A 25,749-nucleotide genomic window follows, 5' to 3' on the forward strand; every position below is an offset into this window, starting at 1 on the left:
GAAAAATCAAATCAATAAAATTAGAAATGAAAATGGAGAGATCACAACAGACAACACAGAAATACAAAGGATCATAAGAGACTACTATCAACAATTATATGCCAATAAAATGGACAACTTGGAAGAAATGGACAAATTCTTAGAAAAGTACAACTTCCCAAAAGTGGACCAGGAAGAAATAGAAAATCTTAACAGACCCATCACAAGCACGGAAATAAAAAAAAAAAAAAAGAAAGTTGTAGAAAACAAATTTACAGTTACCAGGGAGTAAGGGGGGAGGGAATACACTGGGAGATTAGAATGGATATACACATACGCTATATATAAAACAGATAATAAGGACCTACTGTACAACACAGGGAACTCAATACTCTGTAATGGCACATATGGAAAAAGAAACCTACAAAAGGGAAATATATACACACACTCACAACTGAGTCATTTGATTGTACACGTGAAACCAACAGCACACTGTAAATCAACTATACTCCAATAAAATTTTCAAAAAATAAAAATGACTTAAAAATAGTTATCATATAAAAAACAAACAAAAATATGAAAAATAACAACTGTTGGTGATATGGAGAAGCTGCAATCCTCCTACATTGCTGGTGGGGATATAAATGATATAGCCACTGTGGAAAAGTTTGGGAGTTCATCATTTAAAGCTGGAGTTACCATATGACACAGAAATAAAACATGTCCACATAAAATTCATTCATGAATGTTCATATCATTAGTCATAATAGCCCCAAAGTACAAACAACCCAAATATTCATCAACTGATAAATGGTTACATGAAATGTGGTATATTTATATTATGGAATATTATTCAGCAATAAAAGGAAATGAAGTACAGATGGATGCTACATATAGATGAACCTTGAAAACATGAAGAAAGAATCCAGTCACAAAAGGTCACATGTTACATAATTCTAAGTTTATGAAATGCCCAGAAGAAGTGAATCTACAGACAGAAAATGTGTAAGCGGTTGCTAGGAACTGGGGTACCCAAGGAGAGAAGGGACTGCCCGCTAATGGAGACAGGGCTTCTCTCTGGAGCGGTGTAAATGCTCTGGAATTGGACAGTGGTGATGGGTTCATGACTCTGTGACTACTAAGAGAAAAAAAAAGCTGAATCTTTACTTTAAGAGTGAATTTTAAGGTATTTGAATTTCTCCCAGTGAAGCTCTCAAAAAAGCTGTAGCTAAGAAAAGATAGGGCTCTATAACATAATTTGAGTTTCTTAACAAACTTAACCTTTAATAAAAGTTGTGGCACTTAAACAGATATATACAAAAATTTATTGAAAAAAATCTATCATTTTCTTTTTACCAATGAATAATATATAAAATAGACCTCAGTGATGTTCTGCAGCAAGGACCAGTGCTGATAACAGAATTTTCACTTTAGATGAACTTTTAAGAAAGCAAAGAGCTACAGAATACCTTGATTGTTCTAACTCCAGTGAACTGCAGATCTATGAAGAAGCAACGGCTCTTCCATCATTCTTCAATCCTGAAAATAAAACTAGAAACTTGGATTCATATCTGGCTCTACTGTATTATGTGACTGGAATAAAATCACTGTGATTGTAAACTTTTTCAAGTATTTCATAATTTTCAGTCTTGCCTTCTAACATCAACACCTGCTGTTTCAGTTTGCTCTGAATCCTTTCCTTTTAGGATAAAGGCCCACCACTCAACCAAGGTGATTCTGACATGAATTACCAAATACAGTGCCTAAGACCCAGCCCTGGCCAAGATCATGGGGTCCTGTCCCTTTTCCCACAGGGACTGGTCCAATTCAAAGGCAGTTGTTCCAGAGAAGACAACAGTTCTTTTGTGGAATCTGATTAGTGGACCCCAGAAAAGGAGGTTATCTTTCTTCTTTTGGGATCACAGACTTTTAGGATGTGTGCTTTGGGGGGACACTGGCCTCTTCCCCATTATGGAGAGAGGGCCAGCCTAAAAATGAGGTCAGGAAACAGAAAAACACTCAGGAGAGGAGGCCAGAAGGCCTGGCAGCATAGTCCCAGATTTGGATCCAGATTTGCCTAATGAGTGGCATTAACGTTTTGAGGTTGTTACTGAATGAATCAGTGCAGGGGAAGCATTTCTTCACCAAGCAGTCAAACACAATTTATTTTAGAACTAAACAGTACAATCTGAATAAAAGAAAGTTTTACCCTAAACTTTCCAGACGGATATCTTCTCATCAGGCTGCATGTTGATTTTCACAGTCCCATCCCTGGCCTCCACAGTACTGACAAAGGATGCACAAATTTGTGTCATCTAGTAGAGAAGTCAAGTTGGAAACTAACAATCTTTCCATTCCCTGTGCTTCAGAACAATTCTTAAAACACATCTATTATGTTCTCAGCTCATAACTATTCAATTGAATTTTTATTCTAAGAATAACTTAGAACAAGGGAATCATTTATACCTACTGAAAACCAGAACTCATCCATTTTCTTGTTTCATGGAGGAAAAAACTGGTCCACCTGAACAGATGTAACAAAAAGTATGTTTCTTATTTTGGCTTCTCTGGATTAATGACCAGAGTCCTTTCTTGTATCCATCTTGGTTTCAACATAGTAGTATCAATATCCTTTTCTTCCCCTGAATCTTGATCTGGCATCCAACTGAAAATAAATACACAAGTAAATCACATTTTGGACACCATAATCAAACACAGTTTTGGTAACAGGTGTCACTACATGAGAGGAGTAAACCAGCCTCCAGCATAATCAAAAAGGCGACTGTCCCAGCTCGGGGGAGGAAAAAATAACAAAGAGGGAAAGAAGGCGTTAGAAACAAGAGTTCCATTCACGGTCACAGTAAGAATTCTTAAGTCCAACTTACATTCATCTTTTTTTCTGGAGTACACTCAATATACATTATTCTTCTAACAAAGCTGACTTTCTGATTAAGCTTTATTTGGGTTAATATTCAAGTGTTTTTAGAATCTTTAAATAGTAACTGAGAAAAGAGCCTTGAAATATATGTAACACACAGCCATTTTGAGATTACAAACCCTTAAATTACTACTCATAGGTCAACTGCATATTCTTTCACTTAAGCCTCCCAGTAAGGCCACTTCTTAAGTGAGGCCACAGGATGGAGGGTCCTAGTCAGTACAGAAGGCAGAACTGCAGTCAATACCATTCCACAGAAATCCCAGAGGAATGAATTAGTTTAGAGCTAAACCCTGTTAATGAGGACAACACAGCCAGCGTGGGACAGACCACTATCTCTTCATCTGAGCATCAGATACAGTAGCTAAGAGCCACACTTTCAAAAACCAAGTAATCTTCAAACGAGAGTCATGATCAGGATGATGAGATGCTACTATTAGGAGGGCACAGCCGATTCAAACTGACCATTTTACCTTCACTCTGAGTTACATACCCATTGTTTGAAATAATAAGCAAAATTACCAGCACAATTTAAATCATTTTATTTCAGGTTTTGACCAACCGAAGTTGCAACAGTTATTCCTCACACTGGAGGACTACCAGTGCGTCCTAGTCTTGAAGAAAGGTTGCAAGGGTCTCTTAAATCTGCTATAAGGTTCCTAATACTGCTCCTTCTAGAGTCAAAGTGTGAGTCAAGTTCTGCCTCGTACTGATATTTAGAAATGGTCAGAAGCATGTTAACTTTTTTTTACTCAAGATTTATTACAAATGTCTACAGAAGGCAGATAAAACTGTGGAAAAGCTTTATATGTTCTGATTTCTTAATGTTCTTTGGAGATCAAAGCCTGAGTTTCAGGATAGGAATTAACAGGGAGTTTATTACAAATCCAGTCATTGTGATTAATAAGGACACCTCATTGCCTCCTACACTAACTGTTCTTTATGACTTCTCAATTATATAAACATGATTTAACATTCTTTGAAAGGTCTAAAGGCTTGCATTTTACAAGGGTAACAAAACTGTGTGGGAGAAGGCAAGAAAATCCTCTTTTCCTACATTAAATGACAGGAAAATATGGCAAAGAACTGTGTCACTTGAGAAAGCATTGCCAATTTTAATCTCACTTTACACCTCCCTGGATCTGATTAGTTAGCAAAGTTTTTCTCTGGCCTCCCAGATCATAATATCCTATACGCTCTGCTTCTCCTATCAACAAAAGGAAAGGGATTTAAGTGCTGCTGACCAATCGAGAGCATGTTCAAGTTAAAGTTACTGCTGTTTTTAAAGGGATGTTCATTTTTGTGATTTCTTATTTTCTTTTCACAAACACAAGGCTCCTGGTTTCTATTCCAAAGACCTTTGTGAATCTTTGAATCAAAGATGAGATTTGTAATGTCCTTCAGGCTGTCTCTCCACAGTTCATCACTACAGATTCAAACACAGATGCCAACATTTTTTCCAATCACATCAACATGTAAGGAGCAGTACACACCCTTTAGATCCCGCATTATGGCTGTGCAATCGCCAAATGACCCAAATACAGTGACCAACATCAACTCTTTTCCATTTATACTTGCCAAGACCATGGTCTTAACTCGTTTTTAGAAATTCATGAAGTTCAGCTACTGTGGTCAGCATAATAGAACAATCAGCTGTGGGTTTCCATGAACCTCACATTAATTCACTGGGTGAGAAAAAAGTACATCTTTTTTTCCAAGTGACACCACTGCAACCTATTTATAATTACTAAGTCACTAACATATTTGACTCTACAGAGCTAATTTTGAGCATAAGCTTTTAAAAATCTTTAGCCACTTACCATTGATCTTTTACACTCAAAAAATGAGTATTTCAAAGCTTTGCAGTTTCCTTCCTTCAGACACTGCCGAGGGGATTTTCCTTCCTATGACACAAAAACAATATAAATACAAGGGAAAATTTCTCACAAAGTACAAAGTAACTGTCCAGTGTTTTTTTTTGTTTTTTTTTTTTTAAGCTAAGCAAAAGGAGAAAACAGTAATTTATATAATAAATAATTCATAAATCATTTTAACTGTTGGTACCTAAGGAGAAAAAGATAAAATAAGAAATGTGTAAAATAATTTGGGGGCACTTTAAGGATACCCTTGAATTCTTGAAAACACTGGTTTCCATGGGACACTTTTCTTTAAAATGTTTGTATAAAAATCTAGAAACTGACATCTCTAGCTCCTTCTGTGTAAGAAAGGAAGAGAGTGGAGGTGAAAGTAGTAATGGGGTTTCTTCAGTGTTTTCCGAACTTAGACCCTCAAGGAGCCCTGAAGGCAGGGAGGACAGTGTGTGTGACACAGCGGCAGAGGCGGGAGAGCACGCAGGTGAGACTTCAGCCACACTGTGGGAGCAAAGGGGAGGCGTCTGTCCTGGAAGCCAGGATCAAGTCGCTTTAAAGTCTCCAATCACATTATCTTTTTATACAAGCAAGTCTACCTGGAACACACCTTTGCATTTCCCACCCCTTACCTTCACAGTCAAGTTCTCTATTCTGAGAAGCTCACTAAGAATTGGAAAAGGAAAGTGAAATTTTAAACAAAATTATATACACTGGTGAGGGAAGATCTTCCTGGGCACAATGTGTAATTAACTTGTCTTTAAGCAGTGAAAGCTCATAAGAGCTTAAGAAAATTAGATTGAACCATTCCCTTTCTGCCAACAAGACAGGATATTGTTGAAGTTCAGAAGCAGGTACTGCTATAAGATTAGTGCTATTTCTGATCTTAACAAAATAATAAGACTTTAAAAATCACACTTGATAAAGTAACTGTGAAAAGTAGTTAAGAACTAAAATTTAGTAGTATTTTAGCAGGTAAATCCCAGACAACCACTGGTTTTTCAGACACCTACTTGCAGCAAATGGTGGCTGCGCGGCGCTGGCGTGGCCGAGAGGAGCTACCCCACGTCCAAGGTAAGAGAAACCCCAGTAAGACGGCAGACGCTGAGAGAGGGCATCAGAGGGCAGACAGACTGAAACCACAATCACAGACAACTAGCCAATCTGATCACATGGACCACAGTCTTGTCTAACTCAATGAAACTAAGCCCTGCCGTGTAGCGCCACCCAAGACACAGCTGACGGTGGCTCAGATCATGAACTCCTTATTGCCAAATTCAGATTTAAACTGAAGAAAGGCAATGCCAAAGAACGCTCAAACTACCACACAATTGCACTTATCCTCACACGCTAGTAAAGTAATGCTCAAAATTCTCCAAGCCAGGTTTCAGCAATATGTGAAGCGTGAAATTCCAGATGTTCCAGCTGGTTTTAGGAAAGGCAGAGGAACCAGAGATCAAATAGCCAATATCCGCTGGATCATCAAAAAAGCAAGAGTGTTCCAGAAAAACATCTATTTCTGCTTTATTGACTATGCCAAAGCCTTTGACTGTGTGGATCACAAGAAACTCTGGAAAATTCTGAAAGAGACGGGAATACCAGACCACCTGACCTGCCTCTTGAGAAATCTGTATGCAGGTCAGGAAGCAACAGTTTGAACTAGACATGGAACAGACTGGTTCCAAATCGGGAAAGGAGTACGTCAAGGCTGTTTATTGTCACCCTGCTTATTTAACTTATATGCAGAGTACATCATGAGAAACGCTGGACTGGAAGAAGCAGAAGCTAGAATCAAGATTGCTGGGAGAAATATCAATAACCTCAGATATGCAGATGACACCACTCTTATGGCAGAAAGTGAAGAAGAACTAAAGAGCCTCTTGATGAAAGTGAGAGGACAGTGAAAAAGTTGGCCATAGCTCAACATTCAGAAAACAAAGATTATGGCATCCAGTCCCATCACTTTATGGCAAATAGATGGGGAAATAGTGGCTGACTTTATTTTTGGGGGGTCCAAAATCACTGCAGATGGTGACTGCAGCCATGAAATTAAAAGACGCTTACTCCTTGGAAGAAAAGTTATGGCCAACCTAGACAGCATATTAAAAACCAGAGACATTACTTTGCCAACAAAGGTCCGTCTAGTCAAGCCTATGGCTTTTCCTGTGGTTATGTATGGATGTGAGAATTGGACTATAAAGAAAGCTGAGCGCCAGAGAATTGATGCTTTTGAACTGTGGTGTTGGAGAAGACTCTTGAGAGTCCCTAGGACTGCAAGGAGATCCAACCAGTCCATCCTAAAGGAGATCAGTCCTGAGTGTTCATTGGAAGGACTGATGTTGAAGCTGAAACTCCAATACTTCAGCCATCTGGTGCAAAGAGCTGAAGCATTTGAAAAGACCCTGATGCTGGGAAAGACTGAAGGCAGTGGGAGAAGGGGACGACAGAGGATGAGATGGTTGGATGGCATCACCGACTCAATGGACATGAGTTTGGGTAAACTCTGGGAGTTGGTGATGGACAGGGAGACCTGGCGTGCTGTGGTCCATGGGGTTGCAAAGAGTCGGACACAACTGAGCAACTGAACTGAACTTTTCCTTTTCAGCATTATTTTTTCTTTTGGATAGTTTTGGTCACTGCCTCCTATAAAATGTTATAGTAACAACTTAACAGAAGCAGAAGAGATTAAGAAAGGGTGGAAAGAACATGTGGAAGAACTATACAGAAAAGGTCTTTATGACCCAGATAACCACAGTGGTGTGGTCACTCACTCAGAGCCAGACATCTTGGAGTATCTTGGAGTCCAGTGGGTCTTAAGAAGCATTTCTATGAACAAAGTTAATGGAGATAACAGAATGTTTACCTACTGAAATAGTACTAAATTTTAGCTCTTACCTAGCTCACATCATAAGCTCCTTACTGGAAGATTCAGGCTTAAACTGAAGAAAGTAGGGAAAAACACTAGACCATTCAGGTATTACCTAAATCAAATCCCTTATGATTATACAGTGGAGGTGACAAATACTTCAGGGGATTAGATCTGCCTACTAGATTCTTAAATGAATGATGCAAAGAAAGAGAGGAAAATAACAGAATGGGAAAAACTAGGGATCTCATCAATAAAATTGGAGATATCAAGAGCACATTTCATGCAAGGATGGGCACAATAAAGGACAGAAATGCTAAAGACCTAACAGAAGCAGAAGAGATTAAGAGGAGGTAGCAAGAATACACAGCAGAACTGCACCAACAAGGTGTTAATGACCCAGAAAACCATGATGGTGTAGTCACTCACTTAAGAGCCAGATATCCTGGAGTGTGAAGTCAAGTCGGCCTACAAACAAAGCTAGAGGAGGGAAGCAGTTCCAAGATGGCAGAGGAATAGGAGGGGGAGACCACTTTCTCCCCTACAAATACATCAAAATATCATCTGCGTGTGGAGCAACTTCCACTAAACAACTTCTGAGTGTTGGCAGAGGACCCCAGATACCAATTTCTCTAAAATTATGTAGCACAAAGGATAAAGACGAAAAGGGAGAGCAAGGATTTTCGGACGGAGACTAGTCCTGGGGAGGGAGTCGAGAAGTTTCCACACAACAGGAAACCCTCTCATAGGTGGGATCAGTGGGGAGCTTGGGAATCTCAGAGGCAGCATAAAAAATCACCACAGAAATCCTGCTGAAAGGCAATTACCAGCCAAGAAGCAGCTCCCAGGCTTGCAACTGCCCACAGTGAGTGGGGCTGGGTGCAGAGGTGCGTGCTGCAGTCGGTCCTTAGGGAAAAGGCCAGGGTTGAATGCCACGAGGACTCAATGAGGGGACCAATGTGACACAGCACAGACAGAATGGGGAAAACCCAAACCATGGGAAGGCCAGAGAAACAAAGAAAAGCAAGGGACCTTTCCCTAGGGAAGGCTCTAATGCCGCACCATGACCCCTGGTGCACTCACAGAGCAAAGGGTCGCACCCCTGCAAATATCAAAGGGGAGCTGCTGTTTGTGGCTCTCCCTGGAGGCCGAGAGACAGGTGTAGGACAGCCAGAGGCGAAAGGCAAGGGACCACTGCAATCTCAGCCCCAGGGACCATGTTTCCCAGCAAGCACTAAGCAGGCTGCCAACCGCTAACCACGTCTTCCTGGGATCCTGGATGGTTCCCATCTGCCGGCAGTGTCACAGCCTGAGACCAGTTCCCCTGAGGAAATGCACAGCCCACTGGGACTGTGCCCTCACAGTGCACCCGGGAGCCTGAGCAGCTTGGACTTGGGAGGCACATGCTGCCTTGCGCTGTGGCAGCCCCCGTGTGGTCCATCCACTGCAAGTGCTCCCCACACATGAGTGTTTTGTTAGCAATGCCCCTCCCCCTCCAAAGCACAGCTGAGCAAGTGCACCCAAATTAGTGGGCATTTTCACCCTCTCATGTCAGGGCAGAAATTAGACACTGAAGAGAGACCTGCAAACAGAGGAGGCCAACCTAAGCAATGAAAAGGAGGGGGGACCGCTCCAGAACCGGCAGGTGCAACAGATTAAAACCCTGCAGTTAAGCTGCGACGGTACATTTGAGGGGCAACCGCAGACTTTGAGAACAAGCACGAGCTGGAACAAGGGAAAATCTGACACTGAACTGACCCCACACTACCCACAACAGCTCCAGAGACATTTCTGATATGTTTTTCTTGTTATTATTTTTAAAGTTTTTGTTAGTTTTTAAATTCCTTTTAATTTGTTATTATCTTTTTTTCCCTCTTTTTTCCCCTTCCTTTGCTTTTTCCCCTCATATTGTCCTAATATGCTTCTTTAGTACTCCTTTAACTTTTTAATAGCCTACTTATATCTTTCTTTAAAAAAACTTACTTTTTAAATAAATTCCACATTGTTTATTTTTATGTTTGACTCTGGCTTTTTGTATATTGTACTTTTGAGAGTCTAATTTTTACTTTAGTTTTTTAACTTTTGCTTTTTGGGCTCTTGTTATTAATTTTGTATCTTTAAGAGTCTGATTTTCAGTATCCATTTTCACTTAGGGATTTCATTACTGGCTTGATTGGTCCCTTCCCTTTTGACTCTCCCTTTTCTCCTGATCACCTCTATCTGCTTTCTCCCTCTTCTCTTTTCTGTATAACTCTGTGAATCTCTTTGTTTCCGGCTGTGGTGAGTTGTTTCACCATTAACCTAGTGGTTTTATCTTCTGTGCTGTGTGGTTGGAATCTTGATGCTACTGTAAAAGGTGGGGACCGAAACCCAGAGGCAGGAGGCTCAACTCCAGAACTTTGGACCATAACAAAACTCCTGACCCCGGGGAACATTAATAGATAAAGGCCTATCCCAAAACCTCCATACTACACTGAGATCAAGCTCCACCCAAGAGCCAGCAACCTCCAGTGCAAGACACCCCACACTAATCCTCCAGCAAAGCAGGAACACGACACTGAACATTAAAAAAATGAGAAGGCTGCCCAAAGGTATACCAAACCCATAAACTCACTACTGGACACTGTACTGTCCTCCAGAGAGACAACATCCAGCTCCATTCACCAGGAAACAGACACAAGTTCCCCAACCAGGAGACCTTCACAAGCCACTGGGCCAACCCAACCCACAGGCAGCAGACTCCACAATTGAGAGGAACTATGCCCCTCCGGCATGCAGAAAGCAGACCGTAAACACAGCACACTAAATAAAATGAAAAGGCAAAGAAATACCCAGCAGGTCAAAGAATATGAAAAAAACCACCAAACCAAACCAAAGATGAAGAAATAGGAAGTCTACCTGAAAAAGAATTCAGAATGATGATAGTAAAGATGATATAAAATCTTGAAAACAAAATGGAGATACAGATAAACAGACTAGAGACACAGATTGAGAAGACGTAAGAAATGTTTAACAAGCACCTAGAAGGAATAAAGAACAGCCAATCAGTAATGAACAATGTAATAACTGAGATGAAAAATACTCTGGAGGGAACCAACAGTAAAGTAATTGAGGCAGAAGAAAGGATAAGTGAGCTGGCGGATAGAATGGTATAAATGAATGAAACAGCGCAAAAAAGAACAAAGACTAGAAAGAAATGAGGACAGCCACAGAGACCTCTGGGACAATGTTAAGTGCCCCAACATTCAAATCATAGGCATTCCAGAAGACAATAAAAGGAAAGGATATGATAAAGTACTGGAGATAACAGTCGAAAACTTACCTAAAATGGGGAAGGAAATAGCCACCCAAGTCCAAGAACAGAGTCTCATACAGGATAAACCCAAGGAGAAACACACCAAGACACATAGTAATCAAACTAACAAAAATTAAACACAAATAATAAATGTTAAAAGCAGCAAGGGAAAAGCAACAAATAACACACAAGGGGATCCTCATAAGGATAGCAATCGATCTTTCAACAGGAACTCTGCAGGCCAGAAACAAATGGCAGGATATATTTAAGTGATGAAAGGAAAAAGCAACCAAGATTACTCGACCCAACAAAGATCTCAGTCAGATTTAAAGAAGAAATCAAAAGCTTTACAGACAAGCAAAAGCTAACAGAATTCAGCACCACCAAATCAGCACTTCAACAAATGCTAAAAGATTTTCTCTTGACAGGAAACATGGAAAAGGTTTATAAAACAATAAAGTAAATGGTAATGGGATCATGCTTATCAATAATTACCGTAAACATACATAGGTTAAATGCTCCAACCAAAGACAAAGACTGGCCAAATGGATACAAAAACAAGACCCCTATATAATGCTGCCTACAAGAGACCCACCTCAAACCAAGGGACACATACAGACTGAAAGTGAGGGGATGGAAAAGATATCTCATGCAAATGGAGACCAAAAGAAAGCTGGAGTAGCAATTCTCATATCAGATAAAATACTTCAAAATAAAAACTGTTATAAGAGATGCGGGGAGCGAGCTCCGCCCATGGCAAAGGTCATGAGGAAGGAGGCTTGGCATACGCAAAGGCAGGATCAAGCCTCAGGAGTCTCCCTGGAAATTCTCGAGCATCTACCCCCAAAACCAGAGTCTGCCTACTTTCTGCTTTGTGCTCTCACCTACACCTCTGACTTTACGGGGGGCTATCCCCCCCTACCTCTCTCTGAAAAAAGAGTTAGCTTACAGCTCCAGTTAATAATTCCTGGGTGTGACAGTGTTTCAACCTACAAACTCCTTTGGAAATCCTCTAGCCTGCCAGAATAGGTTTTTCCAGCCACATGTGATTGTTCAGAGCCTCCCAACTGTGAGAGGCAGGAGATGTTCTAAACTGTCTAAACACAGATTCCTTTGAGTACTTAAAATATTGATTAGAAATTGTATTGGTGAAGGGATTTTCACTTGTTGGGCCAATGTTTGCTGCTAAGTCTCCATACTCCTTACCTACTGTGTCCTTGGCAGTGTATTGATTGATATAATGGGTGTATAGAAATGTAAGTAGTAGCCTCAATGTTTGTAACCTTGGACCCTTGAGTTAATTCTTTTCTTGATTGAGCCCACCTCACCTTTGCCCTATAGGAATGCAGCTTTGTCCAATGCTTGTTTAGAGGCTGGTGCCTGACTTTGGAATAATCACCTTTAGAGAAAGATAAGTTTCTTAAAATGTTAACAGACCTCCTGGCCAGAAGATGATGTAATTCACCTGAACTTTTGCATATGATAAGTTTGAAAGCCTGGCTTCGATTAGGACCAGGAGCTGCTGTCCTTGCATGACTCCACCCCTTCCCCCATTATCCTCTATGCACAATTTAAGGCAATTATAAATATATATGCACCCAACATAGGAACATCTCAATACATAAGGCAAATTCTAACAACTATTAAAGGGGAAACTGACAGTAACACAAAAATATTGGGGGGCTTTAATATCCCACTCACACCAACGGACAGATCATCCAGACAGAAAATTAACAAGCTTAAATGATACATTGGACCACACAGACCTAATTGATCTGCAGGACATTTCACCCCAAAACAATGGATTCCACTTTTTTCTCAAATGTGCATGGAACATTCTCCAGGACAGATCACATCTTGGGCCACAAATCAAGCCTTGATTTGTATTAAAAAACTGCAATCATTTCAAGAACTTTTTCTGATCATAATACTGTAAGATTAGATATCAACTACAGGAAAAAAAAACTGTAAGAAAACACAAACATATGGAGGCTAAACAACACGCTTCTGAGTTACCAACAGATCACTGAAGAAATGAAAAAGGAAGTCAAAATATGCATAGGAACAAATGACAATGAAAACACAACAACCCAGGACTATGGACTCTACAGTAAAGCAGTGCTAAGAGGGAGGTTCACAGCAATACAAGCCTGCCTCAAGAAACAAGAGAAAAATCAAACAAACCACCTAACCTTATACCTAAAGCAACTAGAAAAAGAACAATAAAAACCCAAAGTCAGCAGAAGGGAAGAAATCATAAAAATCAGCAGAAATAAATGAAAAAGATATTGAGAAGATAAACCAAACAGACAAACTGTTAGCCAAACACATCAAGATACAAAAGAGGGAGATGACTCAAACCAATAAAATTAGAAATGAAAATGGAGAAATTACAACAGACAACACACAGATACAAACAAACATAAACTACTATGAGCAACTGTATGCCAATAAAACGGACAACTTGGAAGAAATGAACAAATTCTTGGAAAAGTATAACCTTCCAAAACTCAACCAGGAAGAAACAGAAATTCACAAGCATGGAAAACAGAACTATAATCAAAAATCTTCCAACAAACCAAAAGCCCAGGATCAGATGGCTTTACGGGTGAATTCTGCCAAAAATTTCAAGAAGAGCTAATACCTATCCTACTCAAACTCTTCCAGAAAATTGCAGAGGAAGGAAAACTTCCAAACTCATCCTACAAGGGCACATGAATCACTCTGATAGCAGAATCAGATGAAGACGCCACATGCACAAAAAGTAAACTACAGGCCAATATCACTGATGAACACAGATGCAAAAATCCTCAACAAATTCTAGCAAACAGAATCCAATGACATATTAAAAAGATAATACATCATGATCAAGTGGGCTTTAGTCCAAGGATGTAAGAACTCTTCAATATTCACAAATCAATTGATGTGATACACCATATCAACAAATTGAAAGATAAAAACCATATGATTATTTCCACAGATGCAGAGAAAGCCTTTTACAAAATTCAAAACTCATTTATGATAAAAAATTCTCCAGAAAGTAGGCATAGAAGGGACATACCTCAAGACAATAAAAGCCACATATGACAAACCCACAGCAAACATTATCTTCAATGGCTAAAACTTGAAAACATTTCCTTGAAAATCAGGAACAAGACAAGGGTGCCCACTCTCACTACTGCTACTCAACACAGCTTTGGAAATCCTAGCCACAGCAATCAGAGAAGAAAAAGAAGTAAAAGGAATCCAGGATGGAAAAGTAGAAGTAAATGTCTCACACAGATGACGTGATTCTCTACACAGAAAACCCCAAAGATGCCAGCAGGAAATAACTAGAGCTAATCAATGAATGTAGTAAATTCAAAAGATATAAAATGAATACACAGAAATCCCTTGCATTCCTATATACCAACAATGAAAACAGAAAGAAAAATTAAGGAAACAATCCCATTCACCATTGCAATGAAAAGAATAAAATATTTAGACATACAGACACTGTAAAACACTGATGAAAAAAATCAAAGATAACACAAATAGACGGAGAAATACCACGTTCTTGGATTGGAAGAATTGATATAGTGAAAATGAATATACTACCCAAAGCAATCTATAGAGTCAATGCAATCCCTATCAAACTACCAATGGTATTTTTCACAAAATTAAAACCAATAATTTCACAATTTGTATGAGCTACAAAAGATCCGAAATAGCCAAAGCAATCTTGAGAAAGAAGAATGGAACCAGAATCAACTTTCCCAACTTCAGACTATACTACAAAGCTACAGTCATCAAGACAGTACTGGCACAAAGACAGAAATACAGATCAACGGAACAAAATAGAAAGTTCAGAGATATATCCATACCTATGGACACCCTATCTTTGACAAAGGAAGCAAAAATATACAATGGAGAAAAGACAGTCTCTTCAACCAGTGGTGCTGGGAAGACTGGTCAGCTGTGCTTAGAAGAATGACACTAGGACGGGTGCTACCACCACACACAAAAATAAACCCAAGATGCACTGAAGGCCTAGATGCAAGACTGGAAACTATACAACTCGCAGACAAAAACAGAACACTCTCTGACTCACCTCCCAGAGTAATGGAAATAAAAAAATGAACAAACAAATGGGACCTAATTAAACGTAAAACCTTTTGCACAATGAAGGAGACTATGAACAAGGTGAAAAGACAGCCCTCAGAATGGGAGAAAGCAACAGCAAATGAAACAACTGACACAGGACTAGTCTCCAAAATATATTTAGCAGCTCAATACGAGAAAAATGAACAACCCAATCAGAAAGTGGGCAGAAGACCTAAACAGACGTTTCTCCAAGAAGACATACAGATGGCCAGTAAACACACGAAAAGATGCTTGACATTTCTCATCATTAGAGAACTGCAAATCAAAAACACAATGAGGTATTATCTCACACTGGTCGGAATGGCTATCATCAAAAAGTCTACAAACAATAAATGCTGTAGAGGATATGGAGAAAAGGGAACCCTCTTACACTGTTGGTGGAGAACAGTGTGGCGATGCCTCAAAAGCCAAGAACAGAATTGCCATGCAACCCAGCAATCTCACTGCTGGGCATAAACCCCAAGGAAACCAGAACTGAAGGAGACACAAGTACCCCAGTGTTCACTGCAGCACTATTTACAATAGCTAAGACATGGAAGCAACCTAGATGTCCATTGGCAGATGAACAGATAGGAAGTTGTAGTACATATACACAATGGAATATTACTCAGTTATAAAAACTAATGCATTTGAGTCAGTTCTAATGAGGTGGATGAAGCTGGAGTCGATCATACAGAGTGAAGTATATCAGAAAGAGACAAATACTGTATATTAACACATATATATGGCATTTAGAAAGATGGTACCAACAATCCTACCTGCAGGGCAACAAAGGAGAAAGATGTAAAGAACAGACTTTTGGACTCAGTGGGAGAAGGCGAGAATGGGATGACTTGAGAGAATAGCATTGAAACATACATATCACCGTATGTAAAAGAGAGGACTAGTGCAAGTTTGATGCACGAAGCAGAGCACCCAAAGCTGGCGCTCTGGGACACCTAGAGGGACAGGGTGGGGAGGGAGGTGGGAAGGGGATTCAGGATGGGGCGGACATATGTATGTCTATGGCCAATTCATGTTGATGTATGGCAAAAACCATCACAATACTGTAATTATCCTCCAATTAAAATAAATTAATTTTAAAAAATAAAAACATAAGAAGCAAAGAACAAACAAACAAAAGCTAGAGGAGGTGATGGAATTCCAGCTGAGCTATTTAAAATCTTAAAAGATGATGCTATTAAAGTGCTGCACTCAATATGTCAGCAAACTTGGAAAACTCAGCAATGGGCAAAGGATGGGGAAAGATCAGTTTTCATTCCAATCCCAAAGAAAGGCAATGACAAAAAATGTTCAAACTACCAAGCAACTGCACTCAATTCACTAGCTAGTAAGGCTATGCTCAAAATCCTTCAAGCTAGGCTTCAGCACTACATGAACCGAGAACTTCAAGATATACAAGCTGGGTTTAGAAAAGGAACCAGAGATCAAATTGCCAACATTCATTGGATCATAAAACAAGGGGATTCCAGAAAATCATCTACTTCTGCTTCATTGACTATGATAAACCTTTGACTGTGTGGATCACAACAAACTGTGGAAAATTATTAAAGCGATGGGAATACCAAATCCCCTTACCTGTCTTCTGCTGTCTCCTAAGAAACCTGTATGCAGGTCAGGAAGCAACAGCTAGAACCAGCCAAAGGGAGAAAAAGATGGCGGAGGCGGAGGTGGACGTGGAGTGCATCTCTCTCCATGGACACATCAGGAACACACCTTCAGACACAGAAGCGTGTGCAGAGCACCAGCTGAGAGTGGGCAGAAGTGCCCGCCAGTGGGAAAGATACACAGAACCACACAAAACTCGGCGGGACGAAGGAAGGAAGGGGAACAGGAGAGTTAGGAGAGTTAGCAGGACTGGACCTGCCCTCGGTGGGTGGGGGAACGGAAGCAAGGGTCTGATCCCCACACGGGACAACTCTTTGGGTCAGAGGAGAAACATTTGATGCTGAGAGTGAAGCAGCTGATCTGTGACAGTCTAAATGGAATGAGAATCGCACAGATAATCCTTGCTGCAGCTATACACACCCCAGACAGGTCTCCTAGAAGGCTCAGTGGCTGGGAGCTGGAGCGCAGGGATTGTAGAGCAATTCCAGGGCGAGGATTTCTGTTGACTGTGGGGAGACAGCCCGAGGGGAGGTGAGGAGATTGTGGTGGGAAAAGCCTGTGGAGGAAAACCAGACACTGAGGGAACGCAATAAGCTCAGTCATGTGTAGGGGATGGAGCCATCACCATAGCATCTCTCTCGCCACATGCCAACACCAGTAGCTGAACAAGAGAGACACTGGCCCTTCAAGCTCTTGACTCAGGAAACAAGGGAGGGAAGTCCCTTTATGTGCCAGGGGAATCCCTTTATGTGCCTGACTTGAGGAGCTACAGAAAAGGACCCAAGCCAGGGAGCCCTCTAAGATGACCCACATGCAGAGGTGGAGATAAAACCCAACTGAAACCAGGGCACCATGGCTAAGGAAGAGGACCCAAAACCTTCCCACTAGCTGTACAAACTGTGGATTAAATCCATACAATCAACTATGCAGACTCTGTATCTATAGAATATATAAAAGGACTTTGAGAACTCTCACAAAAGAAAATGCATGTGCGTTCTGACAGCTGTGGCCATTAGAGGCAAGAACACACAGGAGTAGGACCAGATTAGAGTCTGAGCTGCCCCCACAGCAGACCCAGACACCGGCCCAGTGCTGGAGTGCATTCTAGGGAGGCAAGGAGGACTGTGACTCCCAACAAGGGAAAGGATGCTGATGGCAGAGACTCAAGAAAGACATTTATTATTCTTATATTTTGACTGTTCTGTGGTTACTTCTGGATTTTTTTTTTCTTTTTCATCTGCTGTTGTATCTTTTGACTTTATTAGCACTATTAAATCTATTTAGCTTTATAAACTTTTTTAAATCACACTTTTTATTTCTGTTACATACTTCTGCCTCTACATTGGCCTTTCATGGTTCTGTGGGGTTTTCTTTTCTCTTCTTTTATTTCCTATCCTTTTCCTTTCTTTACTTTCAGCTTTTAAATTTTAAAATACTACTATTTTTTCCTACACGTATTCCTTTGTTTGCTTTTCCTACTGTTCTTTTCCCACTGCAGTTAATCTTTAATATGTCTTCTTCGTCTACCTCTATCTAATCCTGCATTTCTATTCTCTTTCTTTTTCTCACCGTATGTGTTTGTTTTGTTTTTGTTGCTTTATTCCCCAGTTGGCACCTTGCTTTAGTTTTGTTTTCCGGTTTGTGCTTTAGGTTAGTTTTGTTCTTAACTGATGGATATTATTTTTGGTTTTCTCTGTTCACGGGTCAATCCATTGTACTTTATTTTTTTTTGGACCGTTTGGCTTTGCTTATGGGTGTATATTTATGTACGTATATTCCATTACTTTAGTTATCAACTGCCTGATTATGTAACTGACATTTGTCTGTGGTGTGTCTTTTGTTTCTCGTTTTTGTGTTATTTGTTTTAATCTCATTTAACGTCATAACAAACTACCTGTGGAATCTCCATTCCCATCAAGTGATCAAGCCCTGAGCCTTTGGAGTGGGAGCGCTGACTCCAAGACCCTAGACTACCAGAGAACTTGTGACCCTAGGGAGTATCAAATAATGAACCTCCACAAAGCTACCACGTGTATACAAGACCCAGCATCACCCAACTGCCAACAGAACCCTGGGCAGGACACCTCATCCAAACAACAAACAAGACAAAAACACAAACCCAATCATCAGCAGACAGAACTATCATCTCACTCAGCCCTGCCAGGGGGTAGGGGGGACAACTCATTCCCTCTACCAGAACACAAGCACATGCCACACCCTGCACAAAACTTATACAAACCACCAGACCGACCTCAGGAGGGCAGAAACCGAGAGGAAGAAAGAACTCAACCTCCAAGTCTCAGAAACAGACACCTCAGACACAATAAGTTAAAAAAAAAAAGAAAGAAAGAAAATAAGAAAGAGAAATACTGTGTAAATGAAAAAACAACCTAGAAACACACAAGTCCAAATAAATGAACAGGAAGTAGGCAAACTACCTGAAAAAGAATTCAGGATAATGACAGTAAAGATGATCCAAACCTCAAAAGTAAAATACAGAAAATGCAAGAATCAATTAACAAAGACCTAGAAGAAATAAAGAATCAACATACAGAAACAAACAACACAATTAACTGAAATTAAAAATACTCCAGAAGGAATCAATAGCAGAATACCTGAGCCGGAAGGACAGCCAAGTGACCTGGAAGATAGAAGGGTGGAAATAACTGCCAAAGGGCAGAATAAAGTAAAAGGAATGAAAATAATTGAGGATAGTCTCAGAGACCGCTGGGACAATATTAAACACACCAACATTCGAATTACAGGGATTCCAGAAGAAGAAAAGAAAAAGGAAGGGTATGAGAAAATTTTTTAAGAGAGTCTAGTTGAAAATTTCCCCAACATGGAAGACAAAATAATCAATCAAGTCCAAGAAATGCAAGAGTTCCATTCAGGATAAAAGGAGAAACACGCCAAGACAGATTCTAATCAAACTAACAAAGATTAAACACAAAGAAAGAATGTTTAAAGCAGCAAGGGAAAAGCAACAAGTAACATACAAAGGAAATCCCACACCTTTAACAGCTGATCTTTCAGCAGAAAATCTGCAGTCCAAAAGTGATATATTTAAAGTACTGAAAGGGAAAAATCTACAACCAAGATTACTCTACCCAACAAGGATCTCATTCAAAATTGATAGCAAAATCAAAAACCTTACAGACAAGGAAAAGTTAAGATAATTTAGTACCACCAAACCAACATTACAACAAATGTTAAAAGGACTTATATAGACAGGAAGTACAAGAGAAGAAAAAGATCTACAAAAACAAACCCCAAACAATTAAGAAAATGGCAGTTAGAATGTATATATCAATAATTACTTGGAACATAAATGGATTAAATGCTCCTAGCAAAAGACACAGACTGGCTGAATGGATACATTCAAGACCATATATATGCTGCCTACAAGAAACCCACTTCAGACCCAAACACACATACAACTGAAAGGAAGAGGATCGAAAAATATACTCCATGCAAATGGAAATCAAAAGAAAGCTAGGGAAGCAATCCTCGTATCAGACAAAACAGACCTAAAAGTAAAGAATATTACAAGAGATAAGAAAGGACACTACATAATGATCAAGGTATCAATCCAAAAGGAAGACATAAAAATTGTAAATATCTATGCACCCAATATAGGAGCACCTCAATACATAAGACAAACACAAATAGACATAAAAGGAGAAACTGACAGTAACACATAACAGTAGGAGACTTTAACACCCCACTTACACCAATGGACAGATCATTAAACCGGAAAATTAATAAGGAAACACAAGCCTTAAATGACATATTAGACCAGGTCGATCTCATTGTTCAGGACATTCCATTCAAATGCAGAGGAATACACTTTCTTCTCAAGTGCACACGGAGCATTCTCCAGGATAGACCACATCTTGGGTCACAAGTCAAGCCTCAGTAAATTTAAGACTAGATATCAATTACAAGAAAATAACTAAAAACACAAACACATGGAGAGTAAACAATACATTTCTAAATAATGAACAGGTTACTGAAGAAATCAAAAGGCAAATAAAAAAACTCCTAGAAACAAATGACAATAAAAACATGGTAACTCAAAACCTATGGGATGCAGCAAAAGCAGTTCTAAGAGGGAAGTTTATACAATACACCCCTACCTCGAGAAACAAGAAAAACATTGAACAGACAACTTAACTTTACACCTAAAACTGGAAACAGAAAAAGAACAACAAAAACCAAAATTAGCAGAAGGAAAGAAATCATAAAGATCAGAGCAGAAATAAATGAAGAAGAAATTTAAGAAAAAATAGTAAAGATGAATAAAACTAAAAGCTGGTTCTTCGAGAAGATAAACAAAATTGATAAACCTTCAGCTGGACTCATCAAGAAAAAAAGAGGAATCAAATCAACAAAATGAGAAAAGAAGAAGGAGAGGTTACAACAGACAACGCAGAAATACAAAGGATTATAAAACACTATTATGAGTAACTATATGGCAATAAAATGGACAACCTGGACGAAATGGACAGGTTTTTAGAAAAGTTTAATCTTACAAGATTGAACCAGGAAGAAATACAAATTATGAACCACCCAATTACAAGCACTGAAATCAAAATTGTGATCAAAAACCTCTCAAAAATCAAAAGCCCATAGCCAGATGCTTTCACAGGTGAATTCTATCAAACATTTATACAAGAGCTAATGCCTATCCTTCTAAAACTCTTTCAAAAAACTGCAAAGGAAGGAACATATCCAAAAATATTCTACGAGGCCACCATCACCCTGATACTAAAACCAGGCAAAGACAACATAAAAAAAAGAAAATTATAGGCCAATATAACTGATGAACATAGATGCAACACTCCTCAACAAATCTCTAGGAAACAGAATTCAATAACACATTAAAAAGCTCATACACCATGATCAAGTCGGGTTTATTCCAGGGATGCAAGGATTCTTCAATATATGCAAATCAATGTGATACACCATATTAACAAACTGAAAAATAAAAACCATATGATAATCTCAATAGATGCAGAAAAGGCCTTTGATAAAATTCAGCACCCATTTATGATAAAAACTCTTCACAAAATGGGCAGAGAAGAACCTACCTCAACTTAGTAAAGGCCATATATGATAAGCCCATGCTAAGTTGCTTCAGTCGTGTCCGACTCTGTGCAACCCCATAGATGGCAGCCCGCCAGGCTCCACTGTCCCTGGGATTCTCCAGGCAAGAGCACTGGAGTGGCTTAAGCCCATAGCAAACATTATTCTCAATGGTGAAACACAGAAAGCATTCCAAGATCAGTAACAAAACAAGGGGTTCCACTCTTACCACTACTATTCAACATAGTTTTAGAAGTCCTATCAATGACAATCAGAGAAAAAAAAAAGAAATAAAGGGAATTCAGATCGGAAGAGAAGAAATAAAACTCACTGTTTGCAGATGACATGATACTACTATATGCAGAAAACCCTGAAGATACTATCAGAAAATTACTAGAGCTAATCAGTGAATTTAGTAAAGTCACAGGATACAAAATCAATACACAGAAATCACTTGCTTTCCCCTATACTAACAACAACAAAAAAAATCAGAAAGAGAAATTAAGGACTCAATATCATTCACCACTACAACAAAAAGAATAAAATATCTAGGAATAAACCTACCTAAGGAGATAAATGGAGAAGGAAATGGCAACCCACTCCAGTGTTCTTGCCTGGAGAATCCCAGGGACAGAGGAGCCTGGTGGGCTGCCGTCTATGGGGTCGCACAGAGTCAGACACGACTGAAGCGACTTAGCAGCAGCAGCAGCAGCAGGAGACAAAAGAACTGCGTACGGAAAATTATAAGACACCGATGAAAGAAACGAGATGACATAAACAGATGGAGAGGCAGTCCATGTTCCTGGGTTGGAAGAGTCAATATTGTGAAAATGACTACACTACCAAATGCAATCTACAGATTCAACACAATCCCTATCAAAACACCAATGGTATTTTTCACAGAACTAGAACAAAAAATATCACGATTCATATGGAAACACAAAAGACCCCAAATAGCCAAGGCAGTCTTAAGAAAAATGAAAGGACCTGGAGGAATCAACCTTCCGCACTTCAGAATATACTACAAAGCTAAGACAGTATGGTACTGGCACAAAAACAGAAATACAGACCAATGAAACAAGACAGAGAGACCAGAGATTAAACCCATGCACCTATGGGTACCTTATTTTTGACAAAGGAGGCAAGAATATACAATGGGGCAAAGACAGCCTCTTCAATAAATGGTGCTGGGAAAACTGGACAGCTACATGTAAAAGAATGAAATTAGAACACTTCCTAACACCAAACACAAAGATAAACTCAAAATGGATTAAAGACCCAAATGTAAGATCAGAATCTATACAACTCTTAGAGGAAAACATAGGCAGAACACTCGATGACATAAACCAAAACAAGATCCTCTGACCCACCTCCTAGAGTAATGGAAATAAAAACCAAAACAAGTGGGATCTAATGAATCTTAAAAGCTTTTTCACAGCAAAGGAAACTATAAACAGGTGAAAAGACAACCCTTAGAAAGGGAGAAAGCAATAGCAAATCAAACAACTGACAAAGGATTAATTTCCAAAATATACAAGCAGCTCATACAACTCAATGCCAGAAAAACAAACAACCCAATCAAAAAGTGGGGAAAAGACCTAAACAGACATTTCTCCAAAGACATACAGATGACTAACAAACACATGAAAAGATGCTCAACATCACTCATTATTAGAGAGATGCAAATCAAAACCACAATGAGATATTACCTTATACTAGTCAGAATGGTCATCATCCAAAAGTCTATAAACAATAAATTCTGGAAAGGGTGTGGAGAAAAGGGAACCCTCATGCACTGCTGGTGGGAATGTAAATTGATACAGCCACTATCGAAGATGGTATAGAGTCCTTAACAAACGAGGAATAGAACCAATGTATGACCCAGCAATCCCACTACTAGACATACACTCTGAGGAAACCAAAACTGAAAAAGACACCAACGTGTGTGTGCCCCAGCGTTCCCTGCAGCACTATTTACAATAACTAGAACATGGAAGCAACCTAGATGTCCACAGACAGATGACTGGGTAGAGACGCTGTGGTACATATACACAACGGAGTATTATTCAGCCGTAAAAACACACACATCTGAGTCAGTTCTGAGGTGGATGAAACTAGGGCCTATTATACAGAGTGAAGTTAAGTCAGAAACACAAGGCTATGGTTTTTCGTGTGGTCATGTATGGATGTGAGAGTTGGACTGTGAAGAATGCTGAGTGCCAAAGAATTGATGCTTTTGAACTGTGGTGTTAGAGAAGACTCTTGAGAGTCCCTTGGACTGCAAGGAGATCCAACCAGTTCATTCTGAAGGAGATCAGCCCTGGGATTTCTTTGGAAGGAATGATGCTAAAGCTGAAACTCCGGTACTTTGGCCACCTCATGCGAAGAGTTGACTCATTGGAAAAGACTCTGATGCTGGGAGGGATTGGGGGCAGGAGGAGAAGGGGACGACAGAGGATGAGACAGCTGGATGGCAGCACTGACTCGATGGACGTGAGTCTGAGTGAACTCCGGGAGTTGGTGATGGACAGGGAGGCCTGGCGTGCTGCGATTCATGGGGTCGCAAAGAGTCAGACACGACTGAGTGACTGAACTGAACTGAACTGAAGGCATATATATGGAATCTAGAAAGATGATACCGATTAACTTATTTACAGGGCAGCAATGGAAAAACAGACATAGAGAACAGACTTATGGACACAAGGCGTGGGGAGAGGAAGGAGAGGGTGAGATGTATGGAGAGAGTAACATGGAAACTTACATTACCATATGTACAATAGAATGCCAACAGTAATCTGCTATATGACTCAGGGAACTCAAACAGGGATTCTGTAACAGCCTAGAGGGGTGGGATGGGGAGGGAAATGGCAGGAAGGTTCAAGAGGGTGGGGACATATGTATGCCTATGGCTGATTCATGTTGTTATTTGGCAGAAAACAACAAAATTCTGTAAAGCAATTATACTTCAATTAAAAAATAAATTAAAAAAAACAGAACTGGACATGGAACAACACACTGGTTCAAAATTGGTTAAGGAATACAACAAGGCTGTATACTGTCACTCTGCTTATTTAACTTCTATGCACAGTACATCATACGAAATGCCAGGCTGAATGAAGCACAAGCTGGAATCAAGATTGCTAGGAGAAATATCAACAATTTCAGATATACAGATGATACCACTCTAGGGAGAAAGTGAAGAGGAACTAAAGAGCCTCTTGATGAGGGTGAAAGAGGAGAATGAAAAAGCTGGCTTAAAACTCAACATTTGAAAAACTAAGATCATGGCATCCAGTCCCATTCAGTTCAGTTCAGTCGCGTCCGACTCTTTGCGACCTCATGAATCACAGCACGCCAGGCCTCCCTGTCCTTCACCAACTCCCGGAGTTCACTCAGACTCACGTCCATCGAGTCAGTGATGCCATCCAGCCATCTCATCCTGTTGTCCCCATCTCCTCCTGCCCCCAATCCCTCCCAGCATCAGAGTCTTTTCCAATGAGTCAACTCTTCGCATGAAGTGGCCAAACTACTGGAGTTTCAGCTTTAGCATCATTCCCTCCAAAGAAATCCCAGGGCTGATCTCCTTCAGAATGGACTGGTTGGATCTCCTTGCAGTCCAAGGGACTCTCAAGAGTCTTCTCCAACACCACAGTTCAAAAGCATCAATTCTTCGGCGCTCAGCCTTCTTCACAGTCCCAACTCTCACATCCATACATGACCACAGGAAAAACCATAGCCTTGACTAGACGGACCTTTGCTGGCAAAGTAATGTCTCTGCTTATGAATATGCTATCTAGGTTGGTCATAACTTTCCTTCCAAGGAGTAAGCGTCTTTTAATTTCATGGCTGCAGTCACCATCTGCAGTGATTTTGGAGCCCCCCAAAATAAAGTCTGATACTGTTTCCACTGTTTCCCCATCTATTTCCCATGAAGTGATGGGACCAGATGCCATGATCTTCATTT

General features: G+C 40.0%; 1 protein-coding gene across 2 annotated transcripts in view; it reads right to left on the reverse strand.

Moving 5' to 3' along the window:
* Positions 1–225: 225 nt before the first annotated feature.
* Positions 226–25,749, reverse strand: part of LOC104980826 (cytochrome c oxidase assembly factor 5) — a 36,203-nt gene continuing 10,679 nt past the window's right edge. The window contains exons 2-4 of one of the 2 annotated variants that reach the window (XR_824310.1): positions 4,738–4,821; positions 2,450–2,644; positions 226–1,518 (exon numbers count right to left, since the gene is read on the reverse strand). Coding sequence is in view for 1 of the 2 variants with exons in the window: in XM_010829616.1 (XP_010827918.1) it covers positions 2,603–2,644; positions 4,738–4,821 (126 nt within the window). In the remaining variant the exon portion in view is untranslated. Of the gene's footprint in view, positions 1,519–2,115; positions 2,645–4,737; positions 4,822–25,749 lie in introns of those variants that run through there. The other variant, XM_010829616.1, reaches the window with a different exon arrangement.

This window comes from Bison bison, unplaced genomic scaffold (assembly GCF_000754665.1).
Source record: "Bison bison bison isolate TAMUID 2011002044 unplaced genomic scaffold, Bison_UMD1.0 scf7180017864508, whole genome shotgun sequence".
Taxonomy (NCBI): Eukaryota; Metazoa; Chordata; class Mammalia; order Artiodactyla; family Bovidae; genus Bison; species Bison bison.